The 24,376-nt window shown below is 44.7% G+C and overlaps 1 protein-coding gene across 3 annotated transcripts in view; it reads right to left on the reverse strand.

Moving 5' to 3' along the window:
* gbf1 (golgi brefeldin A resistant guanine nucleotide exchange factor 1) overlaps nucleotides 1–24,376 on the reverse strand; it is an 82,124-nt gene that overhangs the window by 41,906 nt on the left and 15,842 nt on the right. For all 3 annotated transcript variants that reach the window (XM_084470511.1, XM_084470512.1, XM_084470510.1), the window contains exon 4: nucleotides 6,304–6,435. In XM_084470511.1, the coding sequence (XP_084326637.1) occupies nucleotides 6,304–6,435 (132 nt within the window). The remainder of the gene's footprint in view (nucleotides 1–6,303; nucleotides 6,436–24,376) is intronic.

Genomic DNA, 24,376 nt, shown 5'->3' on the forward strand with positions numbered 1-24,376 from the left:
AGCCCATACAATGGAGCCGACCCTCTCACCATGCCTACTGTCATTGATATTTTGGAGACGATGTCGAGAACGAAATGGGGGGGAAAGGGTACCCTGATCCAGGCCAGAGTCCCTGATGTCAAACCCCCCCTAAGGTTTTACAGCAGTGCTGAAATTGACATTTTAAGTGTATGATAATTAGGGCCGTGCATTGGAAGAACAGCAGAATATGAAGTCATGTATAATATCGACCGATAGCCAGTGGTGAATTAAGGGTGGACAACTGTATCCATAGCGTTCAATATATTCTTAGAGTGGCCCCGTTGTGAAAATCAATATTGGCAAAATGAAATTATTGTAAATCAGCACAGTATTGTAAATCAGGGAATCCCAATTCAATCTCATAACTAGGATCATCTTGCCATTAATAAAACAAAATTATCTGTAAAAAATAATAAATATTCCATTTAAAAATGAAGAAGAACTACAGTGCAGTGAATGGTAACAGGAAGAGGTTGAGGTAGTGTGCACGTTGCTCATGCGCACATGTGCGTGTGAGCACAAGTCAGCCGAGGCCAGTGACGCTGAGCAGCACCGCAGTGCCTGCCGAGGGAAGGGCCACAACAAGCGTGGAAGTTGCGCTGAAGACAAAAAGAAACTAAAAGAGGCGGCCATGTCGGCACCGGGGAAACCAGAGCCCTGTGGGTGAGGGGTGGGAGGGGGAGGAGGGGTGAGGTGGGGGGCTGTCCAGCAGAAAGGAGTGATATAAAACACTAATCCTTCTGCTGGCACCAAGACCCCACAGACCACATCAGCACAGGGGAGGACCATTGTTAAAATAACACTGCGGAAAAAGACTGAGTGTGTGTGTGTGTGTGTGTGTGTGTGTGTGTGTGTGTGTGTGTGTGTGTGTGTGTGTGTGTGTGTGTGTGTACATACGTAAGGTCGCTCTCCCAAATACTGTGCGTGTTTATTAGGGAAGGGGGGCTGTGTGTGTGTGTGTGTGTGTGTGTGTTAAAGTCAGCACGGGCTGGGGTGTGTGGGGTTGCAGTGGTGGAGGGAAAAGGGGGGGGGGTAGAAACAGCTGTCACATCAGCCAGTTGAAGTGTATCAAAGTCCTCCATAAAAATCAAAGATGTGGCGTGAGAGAAAGAGAAAGAGAGCAGACAGGACACGGTAGTTTTTTTGCGTGTGCATGTTTTCCGTTTAAAGTAGGACACACACACACACACACACACACACACACGCATGCAACAAAAGCACTCTCACAAGCCACGCTCTCCCCTTAAGGGCCAATACATCTTTAGAAGCCAAACAAAGGGACGGCCATCCCTCCCATGTCAGGGTTCAGATGGAGTTTGCTCACCTGTTCCGTCTGCTGAATGGTACACACACCGTCACAGTGTGACACACGTATACATTGAAAATGTACCATCATGAATAAAAAACACGACAACCACTCAAGAACCTTTTAACTTTTAGAAAGCGGATACACAACAATTCCGTATCCAGCTCGTATCGTATTACACACGCACGCACACACACATACACACCAGTGAGCAAGCGTCAACAGTTGCCATGAACGTAGTTTATCCAGTGGTGAGTTTGCGTGTCGCTGGAAAACATGCATTCTAGGTTAAAGACACAACAACAATGATGAGGCTACCTAGCAAGGTTGATGACGCATCAACGGAAGACTGATCTATTGTAGTCGTGTATTGAATTAAATCCTTACTAAAGGGTCTGTGTGTGATCTGTTATCAAGGATATAATCTACATACACATAAACCATCTTGTTAACTTAAAACATTTCTTAAATTAAAACATATTATATATTGTTATATTGTATTATTTTGTCTCCTTAAGAGCAGAGTAAAAGCTCCCCAGGCCAGAGACATTCAGGCGCTACTATGCTCCATTAAACTCATGTCCTCTAACGGAGGCTAATGCTGGTTGAGCCTCAGCTCAGCCTTAGCGTTAAGAGCTAAGGGCTAAGGGCTAAGGGCTAGGAGCAGCCATAGGTTAGCACTGAGCCTTGCTAACATGCCAGTAAGGAGGAGAGGTAAGCTGGGTAAAGACAGATCGGTTGGTATGAAAAAAATGGACAGCCCGAGAACCGACAGACTCAGTGCTGGGGGTCCGTGGATGGGGGGGGGGGGGGGGGGGGGGGGGGCTGGAACTCCTTGAGCCAGTCTCCTCTGCCTCCATGCCAGCAGGCCTCAGGCCACAGATTCAGAGGAATTAACTCACTTAATGAAAGAGGGGGCGAGCAAGGTCGCTTGTGTGTGTGTGTGTGTGTGTGTGTGTGTGTGTGTGTGTGTGTGTGTGTGTGTGTGTGTGTGTGTGTGTGTGTGTGTGTGTGTGTGTGTGTGTGTGTGTGTGTGTGTGTGTGTGTGTGTGTGTGATAACGAGAGAGCCTGAGAGAGGGGATTGCCTGCCTACCTCTCTCTCTCTGGTTCTGTTGAGTGAGCAGAGAGGAGAGGGGGGGACAGGGGGGACGGACAGAAAAGACATGGAGGAGGAACAAAGGTTGCAACATTGTGCAGCACACGCTCAACTCTCCACACGCACAATAGTGGGGGGAAGGAGTTTAGTGCGACACCCGGGGTAAAGAGGAACAGGACAGCCTGCTGGGAGTGCCACTTGAGGGGATGGAAGCGTAATGTGTGCAAACTTGCACTGAACACCCCAACCCCCCAAACCACCCACATCAGAGGCTCCATAGACATGCCGCTCCAATCAAAAGAAGAGAGAATTCCTGTTTTGGCTCACAACAAAAGGACAGACTTGTTAACTGGGGGCTTTTCAAGCCCACAGATAATTATTTGCCATAATGTTTCGTGGGGGGAAAGACTGGTTTCTATTGCAGTTGCCATCTGCTCTTTTATTTCAATATAATTATTGCGTTGGCCTTCATACGATTTTTATTAAAACATTTCAGTTGGGAAACAATAGTGACTTCCTAGTTATGTGAATGAAACAAAATGCTTCAGGCGACGGTGAACTTAAAAAAAATAAAAGCAATATTTAATTGAAGGAGGGGGAGGTTAAAACAGTTGTTTAACAAAAGCGCGTCACAGTCATAGCTCCAAGCAGATCCATGAGCAGCCAGACAGGTGCATATGTGCTGTTGAAATGCATCCATGAGTTTAACAAAATGTAATGAATGAGTTATGGCTGTTTATTTGACAGGCCACATCGGGTCATATCACAGCATTGCAAGTCATTGTTGGATAAAACTGGATCTAGTGTGGGAGTGTCAAACGATAGTGTATACCATGTTTCATTCTGATAGGGCAATAAATCAAAGCCTTATAGCACTAAACATTTTTCAACCCTCAGCATTATTTCTTAATATCCAAGAGCGGCGATTAAGTCCCATCAACGGACCCCGTAGTTAAAAGTTGACACAGAGGAGAATGATTTAACAAGCGGTGGCCAGCCCAATGGGATTAAACTCATTTCCTTACCTCAGTACCAATGCAGAGACACTTTCTATGATTCTGTGTTAAAGCTTGCTACTGAAACATGGACTCCAGTGTGTTTGAATGAAGCCAGGAGGTGGCAGTACTTGACAGGACCGCTGCTACACTCTCATCACGGAGTCACAGGTCTTCTCTCGGTTTACTATAAAAAACATCCCTATTCAAGCTTCACCCAGTGTGCTGTACCGGGTTCATACGACCCGGGAACAGGCTTGTAATGATACCCCGTTCTACATCCTAGGGGAGCACTTGGGAGGGAAACTTCCAAGAGTGAGAGCCCAAAAAGACAGATCTGAGAAGCTGATGTCATAACAATCAAAAGTGATGTCTTGCTCTGCATTAAACTTCTTTCTCCTGTCAAAGGAGAGTTCCCTCACTAATCAAGAAAGTTAAATCACCATAATGAGTATTGTTTAAACATCCAATCGTACCACTTTATTAAAAAAAGAAAAAATACCAGGAGCTTTAGGAGATATTTATAGGCTGTTAGAGAAAGCAGTTTGGGCAAACTCAACATTTGATTGGAGTGCTAAAAACGTCTGACACGGCTATGTAAAAAGTACTGTGGTGTTTACCTGTAATTAATATTAAGCCTCTCTGCGTATTTAATTAATATTAGATTAGCAGATAAAAGCACATATCACAGCCGTGTACAATGGGGTCTTCAGCTTTGGCTTCAAACATAATTTAACTCTTTCAAATAACTATAAAGGAACATGTCCATGTTCCCATGTATGATGAATGATATAAAATGTAATATAAATCAAATAAAGAAATAATGTGATAAAAACATTGACATGTATCAAGGACAGCATACTTATAATGTATATACATCATATACGTTATATCCTATTTTCTTTAAACTAAAAAAATAATTATATATAAATAATAATAATGCACTACATGTCATTCCATTCCATTTTTGATATTGATTGATTTAATGGTGTTTTTATATTAACCCAAGACAAAATAACAATACACTTACTTACTTGATTACAACTCCTGAGTTAAGCCCGGGCGATACAGGAAATGTTCCAACTGCACTAATCTCTATCAAATCACGGACATCAACTATTTTATCAGTTGAAAGCAAACATCCTTACCAAACAACTTCAGATAATTAACCAGTCCGGATAAGTCTAGGGAGGCTCTGCTAAGGAAGTCATAATATAATAACGATATTTATAACATGGTCTCTAATTAAAGAGGATTGATCCATATAGGTTTGGATGTCGGGGCACCATGGGAAATGTATTTAGTATGCGGTAGTCGCTCCTGACACATTCTACAGCTCATGTTGCAATGCTCCTTGAAGTTGCTTTCAGTGTCTCTGGCCGCCATAGCGTCCAGCTGGCCCCCGCCACACCAGCACCAGATGCAGACACAAATTAGAGCGGAGGAGGAAGAGGGAGGCTGAATTAGGCAGAAGGGGTGGTAATAATCTGAACAGGCCCCGTGGAGAACGCCCTGTATTCCAGCCCGGGCCGCTGCTGTCCCGGTGCATTCATGCCGACAAGAGAGGACCGGAGGGTTTGAAGAAATATGTAGAAAGCGGCTGTGGGGACCGTTGCACCATATTGCCATGGATACGCCGTCCCTTTGAGCCGCGCTGATGAGATGCGGTGGTCGAGGAGACGGGGGAGGGGAGGGAGGGATTATGGGGGCTACCGTCAGGTCTGGAACGATGGAGGGAGAGTAGGGGGGGATGTCTGAGGCGACCTATGCGGAATGTCGGCGCTCCTTCAATACGTTTTTCAGTTAATTTCATAAAAATATTTGTTTCCATACAAATTACACTATCATTAAATGAAGCAAATGCATGTTTTTATGGAAGTAGTCCATTTTCATTCCCCAATTCAAGGGGTACCTTTTTAAAACCTTGTTGTAACATTTAGCAATACAATATTATCCCCTACTTATATATAATAGCAAAAAAATAAACATGCCCTAAATCTGACATGGGACTTTCTAGCTTATGCTGGTATTAGAGTGCTAATGCACCACTTATATTTGTGACAGTAAAGTGCTGTATCAAGTACATCGGTGCTATGAGTGTATGAGTGGTATGCCATGGTATCTAACCAGAAAATTGTTTGGCACAGGCCAGTCAAACTTTACTACTCAATATTATTACATATACTAAAGTTCTATTGTCCTGAAGCTTGGCCCCCCGAACAGGACACCACAGCCCCCCTTCTCTTCCACATGAACCAACTTGATCATCGCAGTTTAGACTCTCAGCGAGCCATGTGTTCCCATTTCACACTGCTCTGCTAAACACGGCGGGCGAGACCACCGGGCCGCGGCAGTGTTATGACGCGCGGGCTGTGCCGTCCGTACGGAGTGACGACTGCGACCACATCGCTGGTGAGAATAGCGCATTCCCCGCATTCCGCGAGTGCGCTAGCAATGAGCAGCACCCCCAGCACTCATTAGTCACAAAGGAAAACTCTGACCTTTATAAATTGCCAACATGAAACATAATCCTGCAGAATCAATAGCAACCTCACGCGCCCTCCGACGCTAGCTTAAGCCTATATGCAATCAACTGTTTAATCATTCCGTCGCTAAATTTAATTTCCACGGATACATACGGGTGTGTGGGAATGCGTGTGTGGGTGTGCGAATGAAATGTAATTTAAGAGCATTGCAGCAAAATAAAGAAGCAAAACTAATAATGCACACAATTAGCGGTCCACTAATCCACTCCTCGGGCTTGTAAAGTTGTTTATCTTATTTATGACGAACTGTGAACGGTTCTTAATGTTGTTAAGGTATGAATAAGAAATTGATTGAACCCCCTTGTAACTCATCTAAGGGATGGTGGTGGAGGACTCACCTATGAGGCCATAGGAGAGGAACTTGTTGACGGAGGTGAGAGCCAGGCCCGTGATTGGTCCAGTGGTGTCCTCGGACCGCACCACTTCCAGGAACGGCCGCAGGAACACGTTGGGCTCCACATCTGCCAACTCTGTAGAGAGAGACAGAGACAGAGAGAAAAAATAAAAAGAACAAAAAGAGGGGGAGAGAGAAAGACAAAAGGAAGCTTAAACACAGAGGGACCATCGATTTGACAATTGGATTGAAAAAGTTTTACCCTTCATTTGTATAGCAGTTTTTCTACAATAACTACAAACGTGTCTTTACTTAACAACCATGGCAGATGGCAACAGAAAGTCAACATTAAACATGTTTGTAAATATACGGGAGCAATGGGAAACTTCAATATTTTAACAAACATCTTCGGTCAACAAACATCTTTAGATTCAAGTACCAAATTGCCAGCTCTGAAAAGTAAAGAAAAACTCATGTGGCTTTCATAAAAAGCATTTTCAAATAATAATACATGATGTGCACTCGTCTCCACACACACACCAAAAAAATTAAACATCACTTTCAAATATCCTTAATGCCCCAGTGATCCCCTCCACTTATTGTGGTGGAGGTTTCTGCTTAAATCGCCCTTCTCTCACGGCGCAATCCTCTGCAAGACCTTAGCCCTGAAAATGTGTTTGGCACACAAACAAGGCCTGACAGAGGCGGTGGACAGAGTTTAATATACTCTCCCTCCCTGCTCTATAAAGGTCTGTGTAAACAGCCCCTGGTGCCCTCTGGGAGCAGATCAGGGGGGAATTAGCCACGCTAGAGGTTGTAACCCCCTCTCTCTCTATCGGCTGCTGGGGTGAATAGGAGATGGAAACGGGGGGAGATGGGTGTGGAGGGTGTAGGGATTGGATAAAATATATAAATAAAAGTGAGGACTAGGAGCATGTGATGGGATGGCTAAAGAAGGCCGACTGAGGCAGTGTTTTACAGTTTATATTTCTTAATACAAAGAATAGATGATCATGTTTTCAAGAATAGTAGTAGCAGCTTTCACACGGACAACCATTTCTGATTAATTGAGAAGAGGCATGGAACACTTTGAACATGAGTATTAAAAACAGAATGTGTCTCGACTTGATTGAAGTACTTCAATAAAGATTGCCATACAAAACATTCCCATGCATTAAAATAGAAACAATAATGTGCAGCTCAACTGGTAGAGCATGGCAGTAAACCAGGGTTAGGATAGGTTCCCAATGGGGTCATCCTTGCCATGAATGTATGTACACTATTGTATACCGTTATTTGAAAAAATGTCACCAAATGGCATAGATGTACTTTAAATAACAATTGCTTCATCTCACTAGGTCTCTTGCCCTGTGAAATCATCTAGCCAACCAAACACCCAATCATCCCTCTCTCACGCTCTTTCCCTTCCACCTTTATTGTCTCCCTCCCCTTCATCTAGAGGATGGAGAGGGAGAGAAGAAAGGGGGTTGGGGGAGAAGAGAAAAACAAGAAACAGGTAAAGACAACAACAGGCCAAATTACTGGAGTCACGCACACCTCCCTGAGCCGCTGCAGCGAGGTAGTGCTGGCCACAGCAATACCACGAGGATTAGGGCTTGCTTGAGAACAGCCCCACTCCAAACGGAGGGAAGAAAGGACTTCAAAAGGCGTCCAAGGAGAGAGTCCAACCAATTTTAAAAAGTGCACATGTGACCGCCCAGCATTAATGTGTGATACCAGATACCCCTGCGGCTTGTTTGGAAATCAAATATGAAATAATTTCGGAAAGATCAGAACTCTCCTTTATCGGGCGCCAGGTCGCGTTTTCAAACCATCTTACGAATGCATATCTTTGGGTTTATGAAAAATCTGTTTTTGGGATCTGGTACTTTCCATGTATCAGGGAGAAGTCTAAATTTGTTTTAAGTCTTCAGGGTTGCAAGGGAGCGTTTAAATCTTGTGACAATCGCATCCAATACGACCTCGGGAGAAATATACGTGCGTGTGACTCTTTCAAAAGAACCGCCAGTCCACGATACGACCCTTGAGGAACTCAATGTTCACCACTAGACACAAAAACAATACGATAGAAAAATACATTTAACCATGAATGACACCAAGAGTGCATTGAAGACAGCAGAAGTGATGTTGGTCCAATCATTTGATAAGCTGGCAGAAAACTTTTCGAGAAGGGGGTCTTAGTGTCCTATTACGTTACAGTGGAGATAAAAACATTTGGGAAGGGGAAGCAGGGAGCTGAAATGAATCTGTCAATAGATCATGATGAAGACTTCATCAAAGGTGATCACCCTGTAAGTGCCTTCTCAACAACTCAGATTGGAAAACTCAATTGTGTTTTATTGATCCGGCTGTGAACACAGTACTGGACTGGAGACGTTTTACTACGGCAACCACAGCCACCAAACCCACCAGCAATCTCCAATCCCCTAAAATACAGGCCCTGTACTTCAGATCAATCTTCTGAAATATAATAGTAATGATGATGATGGACACAGCCGTAGCGCAGCAATCAAACGATAACCATGTTGACCCTCGGTTGTCATTGACGCTATATTTTTCTATAAAAAGTGGGATCAGAGCCACGAGCCTCGCCACAATGTTATGTCAGGTCTGCGTTGGTGGAGTGCAATGCAAACAATTAAAGAGGGCACCAGTCTAAATCAACCTCCTCGTAATTGGTCGAAGACGGGTTTGAAAAATGGGGCCCCAACAGGACTCACCAAAGGTCTAATCCTATGTACCTTTAGCACTCTGCGGCCCCCATTCAACTGCTGTACACTTTGGAGCGCGGAGCTAGCCATGTGTGGCTTACCTCTCACCAACTAACCCCAGCAGAGGGAGGGCAGGAGGGGAGGGGGGTGGAGGGAATGGACCTTTGCCTCCCTGGAGAGCCAGCCAGGATGAGGAGTGATGCACTGACAACGTGAAGCTCTAACACATGCACATCCATTGGCAGTGGACCAGAAAGGACTTAAAACATGGGGAGCTGCAGGGCGAGCTCCCATTCTGTATATCAACTGTAATGGAGACCAATAACAAGCAAAAACACAAGATACAGTACAGAGAACATCGACACAAGGGAAACACAAAAACACCATTTACACTTGATCCAACCTATTACTTTTTAGGAAATATGAAATGATACCAATTGTTAAATTCATTCCCACCAGAGGTCCATGAAGTCCTTCAAGTCCTTCAAAGAGACAAAATGAGGCCTGAGTATAATACAGCTATGACTAAGGAATGGTAGAGTAGTGCAAGTGAAAGGTCGAAGAGCCAAGGGCAGCGGATATACAGTATCAAAGAACTGGAGGATTACAACACTGAAGTTGGCACCACATCTAACAAACCTTCTCGTCTTCACACACCATACATTAAAAATCGAGCAAGTTGAATGGCATCCAACAGGATAAACACATGCAAACTTTAATGTAGTAAATTAGACCTAGACAAAAAGTCAAGTCTAAGAATATGAGGCAGATTGCATTCAAGCTTAAAGGGGTAGTTCGGAATTTTTTTTTTTTTTTTTTTTTTTCGGAATCAGACCTTATTCCCAAGTGAGCCAGTGTGTTATTTATCATTGGAGACCGTTTAACACGTTTCATTCAGTCCTTCTAGTTGCAGAAATCGCTGGTGCTAAGCTAGTGCAAGTCGAGGTTTTACCCACTCCAAAGTACACCCAAGGCAAACCAATTATAACGCCCGATTATCGATGTAAATGTCTGTGTTGATAGAATAATATTAGAAATAAAACTATCCTTGTATCGCAATGATCGCATTACATTTCGGATTACATTTTGGGGGACTACAGCAGCGGCGGAATTTCACTTTGCTCCTGTGTAGCAACCAATTCACTACAGCAGAAGGTAAACAGAAGCGCACTCCAGGTAATATCAGTCCGCCGCTGCCGTAGCCTGCTTCCAACTACAAGAATTATAAACTAAATGCAATGCGATGCAAGGGTCATTTTATTTCTGACATTATTCTATCAACACAGACATTTAAATAGATAGTCTGGCGTTATAATTGGTTTGCCTCTGTGTACTTTGGAGTGGGTAAAACTCTTTATTGGCAGGCTAGCAGTTCCCCTCGACTTGCGCTAGCCTAGCACCAGTGATTTATGCAACTAGAAGGACTGAATGAAACATGTTGAAAACGGTCTCCAATGATAAATAACACACTGGCTCACTTGGAAATGTGATCCAATGTCCAAAATTCCTAACTACCCCTTTAATTGTGAAACTTTGATTCCATTCTAAAGGAAATGTATTTGATAATTGGAAAGTGTTTTGGTAAATCAAAATACCCAAGGATATGAGATCTAGCTGGATTCACCTCAACAGTTCATGACCGGGAAAAGAGGGTGCAACAAAAAAAATCATGATTCTACGCATGTTTTACACATCACACTCTACAAACAAGAAGCCCATTTCATAACTTTACAGGGTGACCACATAATTATGTGAGTGAAAAACAGAGCACCCAAGAGCAAGAGACACGAGACAGACCGAGGGAGAGAGGGCAGGAATGGTGTAGTCTGGTGTAAAGTTTGGGAAGGGGAAGAGGGCCTGAGGCTATTCAGACCACCACATGATGACCACTAGAAACACAAACGGTGGTCGACTGCGGGCCCTGGGGCCGACGGGCCCTTTGTGATTGCTTAATTATATCACAAAGGGCTGAAGGACTAAATTTGTTTGCCTCCCGTGCCACATATTTAAAGTTATACAAGCCACTGGTGCAATGTTTTTTAGGTAATTGACAGCATTACCCATTTACACATTCCAATATTCAAAATTATCTAATGATTTGAAAGCCATTCATCAACATATTTTATCAGGCAAAAAGTGAGATTGAGAATATGATTAAAAAAGCTAAAATGTGTTATTTTCAGTTTACAATACTGAAATGATTTTCATGAATGAACTTTGTCTGCAACTGGAAGCAGAAATTGGTGTGGGCTTTCTTTTTACGATTTATCAACATTTACAAATTTCAATCAAGAATTTATAAAACAGAACTAATCCGTAAAAGAAAAGTAAAATACTATATTATTGTCTGATTAGGTTTTGACTTGTTTGCATGCTTTTTTCAAAAACAAACTAAGAGTTAAATCCCATTGACGAGAATAACTTTGGACGGTATCTAGGTAAAGATGTATAATCTTGAGTGAGCCGGGCCGTCGGCCTTGTGGCCGAGGCAACACAGGCGCTGACTGACTGACGGGCCTGGCGTCATTTCACCCACGCTGCCTAGTCTAGCTGCTGTTTGTGGGCATGACCTATGGCATTGAACAATCCACTAACATATGATGTTCTCTTAACACAAAAATGATTGTTTTCTGGGAATCACGTAATGTAAACCATATTGTCTGTGTGAAGTACATGTGCTTAGGAAAAGTATATTTGGCGATGGCTATTGGAAATAATCGACTGTCTTAGTTGCTATCACGCATGCCCGGGCGTGTCCTGTGAATCATTGTAAACTTGTTATACAGAGAATCACTAATTCACCCAGATGTGAAACAACTTGCGCAGAAGATGTAATAATAATTAAAACTGCGCGCAGTGATGAACGGGACCTCGTAACATGTGCGCTGCCACGAGGTCCCGTTCATCACTGCGCGCAGTTTTAATTTTAATTTTTAGCGAATTCATGTAATCTGTAGAAGCAGATGAGATACATTCCCTAGGAGGAGTTTGTTGAAATACAAGGCGAAAAAGTGAAAAAATTCCATTCAAAATGGCCAACTTTGACGGCACGCCACGGACACGCCCTTCAACGTACAGTCACAAATAACACGGCGTTGGTTCAGCTCCATTTCATGACTGTACTGACCAATTGTGAAGCAGGTCCGATAAATTCCCTAGGAGGAGTTCGTTCAAATACAAGGCGAAAAAGTGAAATTTGCCGGTAAAAAAGTTAAATTTGCCGGTAAAAGTGCAAATTTAAAAAAGAAAACAGCCGACTTCCGGTGGCTTTTGGGGCATGGGTCCAAGAGGCTTTTCTGTAGGTATTGTCATGTTGTACGTGCCTACCGAGTTTCATACATATTGGTGAAACGTGGCGCAGGGGCTGCTTTTTAAAGATCCTGTAGGGGGCGCTACAAACATGACAACCACGATTTTTGGTATGTGAGGTACAGGCAACAGTCTACACGTGTCCTGTGAATTTCATATTCATAACTATTACGGTCTCCGCAGTGTGATTTACCCTCCTCTGGCGGCCATGTTGTTTTTCCAATCGACGTCATTTTACTTGAGCAGTTAGAACTTTGGTCCCCAAAGGCCACTGAGTTGGTCCCGCTCAAATCAAACATTGCGTCTATGAACTGTGGCTATTTTAGTAACAGGCCACGCCCATTTTGAAGCCACGCCCCATAATTTTTTTTTTTTACTCTATGTTGTTCAGAATTTGATTCTGAACAACTTTTGTATCTGGGTCAACATCATAGGAGTGAAAGTTGATGTTGATATGAGCAATTAAAGATTTTAGCGTTTTTAACCACACACCTTTTGGCTCATGGGTGCTTTAAACTTTATTGTACAGACTAATCCTTATGTCAGATTGAAGATAATGGGCCATAGATGATATGTGCCAAAGGATTTTTGTCAAAGTCGAAAAACCTGGGATCCTTGGGCAATTTGCTGTTTTTAACAAAATTCAAAATGGCGGAAAATCTGGCAACCCGGAAATTTTCAGTTCAAGAGACTTTTTTGTTCAACATGAGGATTTGCATGTGTGTGCAAAGTTTCATGAGTGTAGGTCAAACCAGTGACGCGTGCTGCTAGTGCGAAGTTTGCACTTTTGAACAGTTGGTATAGCGCCACCTTGGGGCGAATGTGAATTTGACGGCTAGAATATGAAAGTTTTCACCAGTCCCCACAAATGCAACAAGTAAAATTGAGTTTTCGTATATGTTCAGGGGGGGAAAAATGCAGTCGAGTGTAAAGGAAAAGAAGAAGAAGAAGAATAATAATCAGACCAAAAACAATAGGGACCTTGCAGGTTCTGCTCGGTCCCTAATAATCGGACCAAAAACAATAGGGACCTTGCCAGTTCTGGCTCGGTCCCTAATAATTGTCTCCTAATTATGCTCCAGCTGGCGACAATCCATTCGTCACTCACTAATGCCGCTTTTCCACCGACAGTATCAGCTTGACTCGACTCAACTTGCCTCGACTCGGTTCCAGGCGCGTTTCCATCTAAAAAAGTACCTCTTCAATGTGGGCGGGTCGTAGAAAAGAACCTCTCCACCATGGGCGGGTCGTCATTAGGTTTTAATCACGGGAGACACGATTCCCGGGAAATCTGAATCTGATCAAGACTATTTCCTGATTTCCGGGAAAGGTTATGATGGGAAATAAAATAAAATAAAAAGCGCAATGACGGCACGTCTATTGTTGTCATACGGTAACGTTGATGGAGGCGAAACTCGAGCCCTAGGAAAGGAACGACACTAAAACGAAACAGCGAAACTCTGATCCTCCAGAGCCGGTCTGTGGACTCCAGCCACGCCGGACACACACAACCACGCCCGACACACACAACCACGTGCAGCCTAACTCTAGCCCCGGGAAAGGAGCGACACACACGGCGAAACGCTGATCAGTGTCCCCCTCGGGAGCGGGTTCGTGGACTCCAACCACGCCGGACACAACTTAACCTTGAGTGATTATTCCCATTTACAGCCGCTGGCCAAACAGTTACCAGCAGCCTGTTTACGTCACACAAAAGTACCTACTCCGCTCGCTTGGAACCTCGACGGAGGTAGTACTAAAAAAAAAAAGTACCCGGTACTAGGTACCAGGTACTGTACTTTTTTTGCTTTTACCCGGTACTAGGTACCAGGTACTTTCTTTGCCAATGGAAACGCAAAAAAGGCGTGGCGAGGCGAGTCGAGTCGAGACGAGCTGGTACTGGCGGTGGAAAAGCAGCATATATCTTTAATAGAAGCAGGAAAATGTTGCCCCATTTGACTTTATCTTGAGATGACTTCTTCCAACTACAAATAAGGGGAAGGGGGGGGGTCAAATCCCTCAATGCGGCACAAAACCAAACACTGATGGTTATTGATCCGGGGGAGAAGGGGAGAGGGATGCTTGGTTATCAACATCCCAGGTCCTGGAAGAGAGAGACGTCGTTTTAACAAGTACACCAAGGCCAAATTATTTCCACAGGGCCCCAAAGGGGACGTTACCGCCCGTACGTCTTGTCCAAGTAGTTAGACACAACATCTTCTACCATGTCCAACAGGGTTTTTTATGTATGTCAAATTCACTCCCCCCCCCCCGCCTCCCCACGCAAATTAATTTATCCCTTTTCCCCCAATTCACCCCACTCCTTCCATCACTCTGGAAGGAAATTGGCACTTGTCGAAGAGGCAATTAGGATGTAGCAATGCTATGGAGCTCCATATGGGGGTGGGCTTTCTGGCCACAGTGGTATTTTATAGATGCCTTGTACAATGCTCCTGAACGACCAAAACAGGCAATTTGAAAAGCCCCCGGAGAAATTAAAAGTTTTCCAATAGCTTGAAAGGGATGGCTGGCTCTCGGTAAGGGCGACTACAGGGGAGCATCTCTGAGAGGCTGGGTGGAATATAGTTTGCATGTATATACAGTGTGTACACACACACACACACACACACACACACACACACACACACACACACACACACACACACACACACACACACACACACACACACACACACACACACACACACTATACTGTTCAGGGAACAAGATAAACTAGTGTGCAGAAATGCAACATGGGACAAAGAATGATTGACAGGCTTGTGGCGACCCTTGAGAGCCCCTACGTTTCCCTGAGATCTCATGAGAAAGGGTTTCTATTGTCTTGTTAAAGTGGCAATTTTGTCAATTTCCATTTTGTTCTCTTTGGCGACACCTATGGTGTCACAGCTGTATGTGTTTCCTGTGTGGTTGTGTTCCCAGTAGTGTTTGTCCCTGTTCTGTTTGCATGTCTCTGCCCATGCTCAGGTGTGCTGCATCAGTGGAGCTGATTAGGAGCACCTGGACGGCTCGTCAAGACTTGAGTTAAAAGCCACAGATTCCCGTTCCCATGGGGAGGCTTTTGTTCATGGGACTGCTGGCTGGTCATGCTGCCTCTCTGGGATTTGTCTTGTCTTCATGATTTGGACTTTGTTGTGTGTCTTAATGTCATGTCCTTTTCATATGTTTATCTAAATAAATCTCACTGGTTGGGTCCTTTAAAAAGGTGTTGTTTCATATTTGGGGTCAAGGGTGGTTTGTTGTTAGCCCCAGTTGGGCCAACTAGAGGTGGGGCGTAACAATGGCGATAAGTGGTAATTGCAGATGTTTGGGAGCACACTTCCCAGAGAACCGAACATACTATACATGTTTTCATCTATGAATATGGTCATTTTTATGTTTTTGATTTTGTTAGATTTTGTTCACATGTTATTATAGTGCCGTTGCTTAATGTCAATCCAATGACACACCATGCGCAACTGTTTCCGTTTCTGTAGTCTTGTCCCTTGGCGATACGTCATTGGTGAGCTCTGCTTCAGCTAGACGTGGACCGAACACACACACACACACACACACACACACACACACACACACACACACACACACACACACACACACACACACACACACACACACACACACACACACACACACACACACACACACACACACACACACACACACACACACGTTTTGTTGACTATGAATCTATGGTGCCTTCAGATTAAAGTTAACATGGACTGGGCCTCAGGGCAGTGTTCAAACTGCCCTTTGGCTTCCATATTGATTATTAACACAAACTAAAGGCATGTCCCCCGGGGCCCAGTGTGTGAGTCTGTGTCCGAGAGAGAATTTAGAAATACATTGTATTACAGTTCAAACAAAAGGTCTTAGGTTATGAGCTTTAAAGCACAACCCCGGGGAATTTTAATGTAAAATAATGGGACTAGCATTCACATGTGTCTAATAGGCTAGCTATTCAGTGTAATCCTTAAAAAAACTTAACTATAATCCGGTCAAAGCAAAGCAGGTGCATTCGAAAAAGCATGACTTTATTAGCACATATTTCCAGTGTCGGGGGCACTGGCAGGGGGGCATATATGTGCTATATGTTGCACCTGTTATCCTGTACATAAAATGTGTTCTCTATGCCGCATACTTTTCACACACAGACCATGAAATCTGGACGGCGGTGGTGGCAAAGAAGGGGGGTTAATGTTTTCCCCAGGCCCCCCCATTGCCGTGGTGATGGATGGACATGCTTCACGCTCGATCTTCGTATGAACAACCGGATGTCATTTCATGCAGGAAAGAAAATAAAACTGCTGAGCTAGCGAACGGGAAGAAAATATCTCCCCTTCACTTCAAAGTGTGTGGAAACCAACACTTTGGGTCGAGTGTGCGTATGTCTAGGTCAATGTGTATGGTAAGTATAAGCAATTAAAGATTGAGGAAAAATAATTGATGCACAGAAATAAAAAGGTAATTCTTGCACCTAAATAAATTATAAAACACTAAATGGCTGATTATCGTCTTCATCAATATTGTTTCCAATTCAGTTCTGAGGTATTGTATTATTAGGCAGGAAGACAATTATATTCTGGTAAAAACATGATCGCAATTTTCAGTTACGGGTTCACAGGCTCCTATTTTGACCAAGTTCCTTGAAATCTAAACATAATAGGTCAATGTACATTTCCATCAGAGTTGGCACGCTCTTATTCTGACAAACACCTCAGCGTTAAACAGCGGCCCTCTGATCCAATCAGCCACATTTCATTTATAATGCTCAACCATTTGCTCCCAACTGTCAATCGTTCTGCGGGTGCCCTTCAGACGAGGTGCCATCAAATTATCGCCTCTATTTCCAGAAAAACAAACACAGGAGCAAGACAAGATATTTCCATTTGTTCCTGTGACCATATAACCTTGCATACATCAGTCGCGTCTTGGGAGAGATGGTGGGGGGTGTGGAGGGTGGTGGGGGGTGGGAATGAGTTTGAGACTGGGGTGAGGAGAGAGGAGGGGGTATGGCTCAGTATTGAATACCGTTAGGGAGAGGAGGGGGTTCGGCTCAGTAGTGCGTACAGTTAAAGAGAGGAGGGGGTACGGCTCAGTATTGGATACAGTTAGGGGGTGGAGGGGGTATGGCTCAGTAGTGGTTACATTTAGGGGGAGGAGGGGGTACGGCTCAGTATTGGGTACAGCTAGGGGGTACGGCTCAGTATAGGGTAACATTAGGGGGTGAAGGGGGTACGGCTCAGTATTGGGTACAGTTAGGGAGTGAAGGGGGTACGGCTCAGTATTGGGTACAGTTAGGGGGTGAAGGGGGTACGGCTCAGTATTGGGTACAGTTAGGGGGTGAAGGGGGTACGGCTCAGTATTGGGTACAGTTAGGGGGTGAAGGGGGTACGGCTCAGTATTGGGTACAGTTAGGGAGTGAAGGGGGTATGGCTCAGTATTGGGTAACGTTAGGGGGTGAAGGGGGTACAGCTCAGTATTGGGTACTAGGGATGTCACGAGAACCGATACTTCGGTACCAAGTCGATACCAAAATTCAAAAAACGTGACGGTACTCGTTTTTCTTAGTACCGTAGGTACAGAGGATGCAATTCCTCCGGACGTCACGTGGGCAGCATATACACCTACACGGGAACATGGAAGACGGCAACTGCAGCTGCAGCGAGTGCGACGGCTCCGCCTCGACTCGTCGATAAAAAGAATAGCAAGAGTCGTGTCTGGAAGTACTTTGCGTTTGGAATGCTGTGCCGCGCGACTGTTTCAGACGGGACCCATTTCAATGTTGCGCTTCTATACACGCATGGTACGACTGCGTTCGGCATCACTTACTTGATGTTGTTTTGATTGAAGATCGGCAGGTTGTAGTGGGTGCGGCGGTGAATGTGTGCGTGCGTGTGCGCGTGTGTTGCGAGCGTATGCAATTTCAAAGTAAACAAACCAACTCAAAGCCGATGCATGCATCCAACACTATTCGTTCAAAACCAAATAAACAAATCAAAACAGTGTTGCTTATTCGCTTCAAATACTTTTTCTTTTCAAAATTTGGTAATTAATACGGCGTGGTACAGAGCGGTTGAAAACAATGTTGGCGTCTCCTGTGGCTGCCTTGCGCACTTGCGTTATATTACTTAATATTAGGTTGGAAGTTATGTTTTAAACCCCACCATGCACGCAAGTGTAAACGCGAGCCGCATAGCTGCATGACTGCTTTCAACAAGTTTTTTTTTATTTATTATTATTATTACTTGAACGCTACATGCCACTGTTCTTTTTTTGTAATGTTAATAGTGGTTTATTTTTATTCATTACTTGAAGGCTACATGCCAGTGCCACTGTTTTTTGTAATGTTTAAATGTTTTTAATAAATAAAGTACATGGGATTTATTGTTTTGTTTTTGACCGTGGTATCGAATTGGGTATCGAGAATCATGGAATTTCACTGGTATTGGTATCGACTACTAAATTTCTGGTATCGTGACATCCCTATTGGGTACAGTTAGGGGGTGAAGGGGGTATGGCTCAGTATTGGGTACAGTTAGGGGGTGAAGGGGGTACGGCTCAGTATTGGGTACAGTTAGGGGGTGAAGGGGGTACGGCTCAGTATTGGGTACAGTTAGGGGGTGAAGGGGATATGGCTCAGTATTGGTAGTTAGGGGGTGGAGGGTGTACGGCTCAGTATTGGGTACAGTTAGGGGGTGGAGGAGGTACGGCTCAGTATTGGGTACAGTTAGGGGGTGAAGGGGGTACGGCTCAGTATTGGGTACAGTTAGGGGGTACGGCTCAGTATAGGGTAACATTAGGGGGTGAAGGGGGTACGGCTCAGTATTGGGTACAGTTAGGGGGTGAAGGAGGTATGGCTCAGTATTGGTAGTGGAGGGAGTCGATCAACAGAGAGCCGCCTCGGGATCCATCAACACACACACACACAACTTTGATGAGCAATGCTATCCTCAACCAAGCTATCCTTAAAACAGCATGAAGCGAGAAAGGAGGTGAGAAGGAGGGAGACGGGGACAATTGACAAGGGGGTTTAAAATGAAGGCGGTGGTGGTGTCTGCATGCTCACAAGCAGGGACAACAGACAGGATGGTTGTGGGGGCATGGGGGGGGTGGGGTCGGAATGGACGACAGAAACAGGATAGGGAAGGGGCAGGGGATGGTGGCAGCAGTCTGGATGCTTAGAAGCAGGGACGACAGACAGGGTAGGGGTTGGTGGAGGAGTTGGTGGGGGTCTGGACGTACAGAAGGAGGGACGTCAGACAGGGGATGGGGTGGTGGAGGCTGGGGGTCTGGATGCACAGAGCCGGTGCCCTCATTCATCTCACCTGCTGTGCTCCTTCAGCACTCCACTAATGGCATTCTCGGGGGTATGAGGGAATCCTACAACCACGCACCGTAGACTTTCACAACAGGCTCGGGGGGCCCCTGTCTGTTCGTAAAAGACAATACAAGGCCGGCACGCAGGCACACTGGCGCTCGCGCCGCAACTGTGGCGTACCTCAAAGTGCTGCTCCAACAGAGAGGATGCCAGGAGACACCAACAGGGTTTATTTTTATTTGGACTTGAATGCGGTGAACACAAGAGAGCGAGTCAATCAAACAGGAGGAAAAATGTGAAGGCAACCGTGGTAGCCGAGCCTCTAGGAAAACAAACATGAGATGATTTAGGCACTTATGTAATGGATGGCACTCGCACTGGTGTAAATCTCTCACCTCAAAATGGGTCTGTTATGATTAGGATTCCAATGAGATTTAGATTCTTTGGAGGGAAAAAAATATGACGCAATACATGATTTCATCCTAACACCAACACTTGTTTACACAAAGTACACAACTATGACTGAAGACGACAATTGGAAATAAAACACAATAGAGAAACCTCTTATTTTTTAAGTGCCGTATTATAATGAATGCGAACATGAATCACAACCATAATTCTACTAAAGCACTACTACTACTACTACTACAACGAGTAGCATAAGCACACACTACAGCACGTTAAAAATATAGGCATAACATCATGGTAACCTAGTTTCATATAGCTGTGATATTTTATGAGCTACACACTTAATAAGTTTTATTTACCATTTACAAGTCATTAAGCAGATTCTTTCATCCAGAGCCAATTGCAGTGATTTATTTTAAGTACATAGCAAGTAGGGATTTTCTTTGCTCAGTGACGCCTGTAGGAAAACTGTGGACATCAGCAGACTGGGAAGTCAAGCCCCCTTACCACTACAGTATCCTGACCCCTCTTTAAGTTTTATAGCCCAGGACCATCAAACCAAGAGAGAGTGGTGTGGACAGGAAAGGGCCCATATGCCAAAGCCATGATGTGATGCATGACAACAAACCACCATGGCCTCACAGCATGAGCCGGTCAGGGCACGTTGGTGGATGATGAGCCCTGAACCTCTGGCAACGCTCCGGGGGTAAATCCTCCAAGTGAGACCCCCTGCCAAGTCATCCCAGGGGCAGGCTCATCTTCACCCTCCTCATCTACCTTGACATGACACCCGACGCCAGCTGTTCTGCAGCCCCTGCTGGTGTTCTAAGCTGCCCGTCTGTGTTGCAGTGGCTTTTCCAGACCAAGAGATAATAAAGGATAAATCAATTTTGAAGACTCACCAACCTGCGTCAAGTAATAAATGTGTGAAGAACTGCGCCATCTTTGGTGAAACCGTAGCATGGAATTATAACTCAATGGGCCAGCTAAGTTACACTTTCACATGCTGATTGTCAATCGAATTGAAAGAGCTTGTTTTGATCTTGACAAAACAAGAAGCGTTAGTTGTCGTTTGACTTAAAAATGACTCTTTGTTTTTGTGCATTTTACAAGTGTTTTTGTATCCAGCAGCTATAAAAAAGTTACGGCAAACAATGTTCATGGCTGGTTCGAATTGAGCCGATCAAAAATACAAACTGTGACACACCAGTAAATACAAACTAAATCAACTGTGCTTGTTACGTCATAATTTTGGAGATCTGAGTTATTAATGAATTAACTTAATTAAATAGCACATGTTGATCCAATCAGATATAAGCAATTTACTGTAAGGGGCATGGCCAGTGTAATCCCCAAGTCAGGGATGGAAAGGCGTGAGTGGAAAGGCCTCTTCTCCTCCACTTCATCCCTGCCTCAGAGCAGTACAAGCCCCTCATTTGAATGTTACCATTCAGCAGGCAAGCCCATCAGTATTAATAGGCCGATACCACTGTATTTAGACGTGATGCTCCCTTTATTCCCACCCTGCATTGACAGCAAATCCTCTGTGTGTGTTTAATAAATCACAGCGGTTAGGTGCGCGGGCTTAGTCTCAAGTCACCCTAATGACTATATTATGAGCCGCAGCATTAGGAAGGATTAATACTAATCTGGGCTGTTTCAGTTTACCCTGGGCTGTAGGGCCTGGAGGGTCGACAGGACAACAGATCAGCACGTGCCCTCTGCACAGAAACATCCGTCCGCCCACAGCTCCGGAGAACATTAATGAGCTGGTTTTACATGGAGGTTATCTGCTCGGGGAGAAGAGGGGAAAATAAAAAGAGCAGCCCATCTCGATGCCTCCCTCCCCCACCACCACCACCACCACCAGCAGCACCAGCGATCTCTGGGGGTATCTCTGGTTACTTTGCAAGCTTTAGTCTGGGAAGCACACTCGGAGAATAACCCCTAGTGGTCCCCTCACAAGCCCTGTACAGCTGGGATAAACACCCAAACAAATAGTTGTTGGGACTAGATATACAGAGCTGAAAGCCTGCCTGGTCCATCTGGAGGGCTGGTGGGTTGAGCCAGCACAAGCCCCGGCTGCTCCAGCCCGAGGTTGACTACAGTCTACAAGCAACACTTTCTATAGACAGTGGAGAATATAGAGAGAAATGTGCATGGAATAAAGCTTGGGTTGTCAAGTGGAAAATGGTTCTGCAAGAGAATGATTGGAGCTAACTTTTACTGTAAAGAATGTAGATTGCAGAACAGTAACAGTCAGGATTTTCAACTGTAAAACAATGCAGGTTTAAGTAAATGAGAATATTGCCAATGTTTGTTCCCTTCTCATATTAATAATAAAAAATAATCTGTACCAAAGGGTTAATAATGAGATAAAATATAACTTTACTTTAAAACGTCCATCAATTCTTAATGTTATTAGAGGTCAAAATGTATCGGTATGACGTTCAGTATACATGTGGCACACGGCGCTATCCATAGCTCCACTGGCGAGATACATTTGTAACACTGATGCCACACAGGATCCATGGATGTGTGCGTGTTGGGAGCGGGGGGCATTAAAGCCTATCAGGTTTACCCCCACTGGGGCTCTAAAATACCCCAAGCTGAGTGGCCAGAGATGCCCCTGGTCGGCTTAGCAGACCAAGGCGACAACTGTCATAAATGACTCCCCTGTGGACCGGCGTGTCTGCCATACTATAACAAGCTGCAGGGGTAAAGGCATGGCACATCATGATGGAGTACCAGGGAGGGCAGCAGGCCAAACGCCTGCCGCCCTCCCGCAGTGGACATCTCGCCACAGCACACGACTGTTCACTCAAGTTTTAGTTTGGGTTTCTTTTCCCAAACGGACATGTCAACAGGACAACAGGATGTGATGTGTCAATATCCGAGGTTCTTGTATTTGGTGACCCTTGCCTACCCCGGGCCCCTGGCTTCTGGGAGACCCGGGGATCCTTCCTTCGGCACGTCAACCGGAGACGGACGCAGAGTGGCTGGAGGAGGCCTGGAGAGTCCACCTCCTCCAGACCACTTCACTGTGGTTCACATGGCAGCTCGCTTCCAGTGATGTATAAAGTGCACTTCCCTGGGGCTTGCTGTTTGTCATAAAACATCTCTCAGCACATCATTTAACCAAACTGGAGAGGCAGAAAGGGGGGGTGGGGAGGCAGTGGAACCCAAAAAAAAAGAAAAGAGAATACAAACATAATTTACAAAAGTGCCGTTGGAGTCTAATAGTGGGGCTGGTTGCCAGAAGTGCAGTAACTCTAAACCGTGGCGTGGTAAGTGGCTTCTCAGAGAATACTGTTGGGTAATGTCAGACAGCTGAGCAAATGGGAATGGGTCCAGGGAGTGCATTATCCTTATGAATTCATGACAAAAATCTTCCAACGGACACGGAGGTGTTTGTAAACACTTCGCTGTGCTTTCGCTCAAGAAACTGTGGAAGAGCAAAAAGGAAATTCTACATTGTGTGTGGAGAGCTACTTGAGTTTTCAAGATTTATTATGTGCACTCCTCTCTTGTCGTATTTACCTCACGCCGGCGGCGCTGAGGTCATCCGGCGAGCTGCTGGGTTTATTGTATGCTTGAGTGTTGCTCCTCAACCTCCTAATTTGGGGTCATTTTATGAGGATTTGAGAGTTTTCAGCAGTGTTCATTTTCTTGTACTGTGTTCAGGGCCGTTCCAAAAAAACATTGATAGGAAAAATGGAGATTGGTCACTAAGAAAGTATTGTGTTTCAAATATATTTGGCATTGCTGGGAGATTATATCCAGTTTACAACTGAATTCTTGGTTGTGACAACTGTGCTTATGCTGCAGGCTTCGTCGTTATTAGCCCAGAACCACAAGTGGTGGGCCTCATGCACTACGCCACTTTAAAGCCATTGGAAACAGAGTGAAAGTGTGCCAACACCAAGGCTGAAAACCGACAGCGTATCAGGTTAAAAGCATTAGCCACCACAACGGCCACTTATTTGCATTTAGAATTTTCCCCCTGATTTCAACATGGTTTTAAAACATCTAAACCCTCTTTGTTTGTTGTTGTTTGCCCTCTTAAAACATCACAGAGGGGAGGAAAAAAAACCTTTCCCGTTTACCAGATTTTTTTCTGCAGCGCCATGCGTCTCCATCGCACCCAGCTCGTTCTGCACACGCAAGGCTGCGTCCATCCACTCCCACTGGCATCACGGCCATGGAATGCTGAACTCCACATTTTTCCATTCAGCAAGGAAAAGCAAGCCTTTCAAAGCCAATCAGCTAGAAATGTTGCTTTGTTTTTATTT

This window comes from Micromesistius poutassou (genome assembly GCF_964030765.1).
Source record: "Micromesistius poutassou genome assembly, chromosome: 7".
NCBI classification, from domain to species: domain Eukaryota; kingdom Metazoa; phylum Chordata; class Actinopteri; order Gadiformes; family Gadidae; genus Micromesistius; species Micromesistius poutassou.